At 56.4% G+C, this 2,202-nt stretch overlaps 1 protein-coding gene across 1 annotated transcript in view; it reads right to left on the bottom strand.

The window, feature by feature from the left end:
* The window catches only part of col12a1b (collagen, type XII, alpha 1b), a 52,310-nt gene that overhangs the window by 43,539 nt on the left and 6,569 nt on the right, over positions 1 to 2,202 (bottom strand). The window contains exons 8-10 of the mRNA XM_025057066.1: positions 1,366 to 1,539; positions 997 to 1,287; positions 282 to 884 (exon numbers count right to left, since the gene is read on the bottom strand). Of these exons, the coding sequence (XP_024912834.1) occupies positions 282 to 884; positions 997 to 1,287; positions 1,366 to 1,539 (1,068 nt within the window). The remainder of the gene's footprint in view (positions 1 to 281; positions 885 to 996; positions 1,288 to 1,365; positions 1,540 to 2,202) is intronic.

Below are 2,202 nucleotides of genomic sequence, written 5' to 3'. Positions count from 1 at the left end.
GGGGGGGGGGGTGGGGGGGGGGGGGGGGGGGGGGGGGGGGGGGGGGGGGGGGTCTGGAGGGGGAGGTCTGGAGGAGGTCCAAACACAGACACTACGACAGAAGTTCTAAAATATTTTGTTGTCGTTTTTTTTTTTTTTTTTTTAAGGTTTTTCTTCTAGAAGTGAAGCAGCTATAAAAATCCAAACTGTGGGTCGGGGCCAGGAGGCGTACAGGGAGAACACCACCACCGCTAATGAAGGGTGTAGCACAGCTAAAGGTTAGCGGCTTTGTTGGGACTCACGTTTCTGGATGATGTTGTTCAGTTCCTGCTCGATCCTCAGGCAGATGGACTGGGTCAGTTCTTTAGAAATCCTCTGGAAGGCGTCAAAGTCCTCCACCGTGTAGACGTGGGTCTCCGCCGGGGGGTTGGCGATGGCCTCCAGCTCCGACTTCACGGCGTCCTTCACACCCACCGCGAATATTTCCACGTCGGCGTTCCTCAGCCTGTTGGCGGGATCGTGGAAGGCGTCGGAGGATTTGCCGTCGGTGATGAGGATGGTCACGCGGGGGACGTTGGCGCGAGCCCCCCTGCCGGACTGGAAGATCTTCTCCCTGACGTAGGTCATGGCCCGGCCCGTGTTGGTGGAGCCCCCTCTGTAGGGGAACGCCCTGACGGCCCTGACCACGGCGGACAGGTCGTGGTGCGTGTTGAGGTAGAACTCGGTGTGAGGATCCCGACTGTACTGGACCAGACTGATCTGGACCTTGTCGGGCCCGATGTCGAAGGTGTTCACCAGAACCTCCAGAAAGGCCCGCACTTTAGCAAAGTTAGCCAGACCGATGCTGTAGGAGCCGTCCACCAGGAGGACCACGTCGGCCTGAACGTCCCTCCTCAGAGAACATTCTGGAGAGAGAAGAAGACGACACCAGTTCAGACCGGTTCTGACCTGAGATCCACCAACGTAACATTAACGTCAACGGTTAGCCACGATGTTCTGGTCCAGGGCTGGACTCACCCACGGACACCCGGAGGGGCTGCGTCTTCTGCAGGGCCGTGATTGGTTCACTGGGCGTCAGGCCGTTCAGGGCGTAAACACTGATCTGGTACTCGGTGTCGGGAGAGAGGTCTCGGACCTCGGCGGCGGTCTGGGCCGACCCCAGGTACAGCTCCTGACGCCGGGCGCCGCTCACCATGGGAATCATCTGGACCTTGTAGTTGGACACGTCTCCGATGGACGCGTCCCAGGAAACACGGATGGCCTTGGAGGAGACCTCCCGGACCTGGAGGTTGGAGGCTGGCTCCACCGCTGCGTCAGTGGTGAGAGAAGAACAAGTTTAGAACCGGCGTCAAAAACCGCAGAGGGTCAGAGTCCGAAGATCCTGACCTTCTTCTCCACTGGACAGCGCCCCCATCTGTTCACTGACGGCGGCGCACATCTGAAGAATCAGCTCCTGCTGCACCTCCTTTATCCTGTCAAAGGAGGCCACCCTGTAGACGTGGCTCCTGTAGGGGGTGGAGGCCAGCAGCTTCATCTCTGCTTCGTCCGCCTGCTGGACTCCTGAGGAACAGCAGGAAAATTAAAGAATTCATCAATAACATAATAATAATAATAAAAAAAAATTATTAAAACAGAAAAAAAATGTAATAGAATATATGTATGTAAATATAGACTGGACCAGACCAGAGGTACTGGACCAGACCAGAGGTACCAGACCAGAGGTACCGGACCAGAGGTACTGGACCAGACCAGAGGTACCGGACCAGAGGTACCGGACCAGACCAGAGGTACCAGACCAGCGGTACCAGACCAGAGGTACCGGACCAGAGGTACCGGACCAGAGGTACTGGACCAGACCAGAGGTACCGGACCAGAGGTACCGGACCAGACCAGAGGTACCAGACCAGCGGTACCAGACCAGAGGTACCGGACCAGAGGTACCAGACCAGAGGTACCAGACCAGAGGTACCGGACCAGAGGTACCGGACCAGACCAGAGGTACCAGACCAGCGGGTCAGCTGCCGTGTCATTTTTCTCTGCGCTCATTAAAAAGCTCTTAACGTCTGGAGACGCTCCAGGTCTGAGGTCATCACTCAGAGAAAAAGAAAATAAATTTTCCTCCGCTGACCTGTTTTCACCGACCGTAAAACTGCTGTTTTTTTTACAACCACCGTGGCAGCGTTCCATCCTGTCGTGACTGTGTGGAAAGTCTGAGTCTGAACT

The sequence above is a fragment of the Cynoglossus semilaevis genome, chromosome 7 (assembly GCF_000523025.1).
Source record: "Cynoglossus semilaevis isolate Cse_v1.0 chromosome 7, Cse_v1.0, whole genome shotgun sequence".
Taxonomy (NCBI): domain Eukaryota; kingdom Metazoa; phylum Chordata; class Actinopteri; order Pleuronectiformes; family Cynoglossidae; genus Cynoglossus; species Cynoglossus semilaevis.
This window is presented reverse-complemented; position numbering and strand designations above follow the sequence as displayed.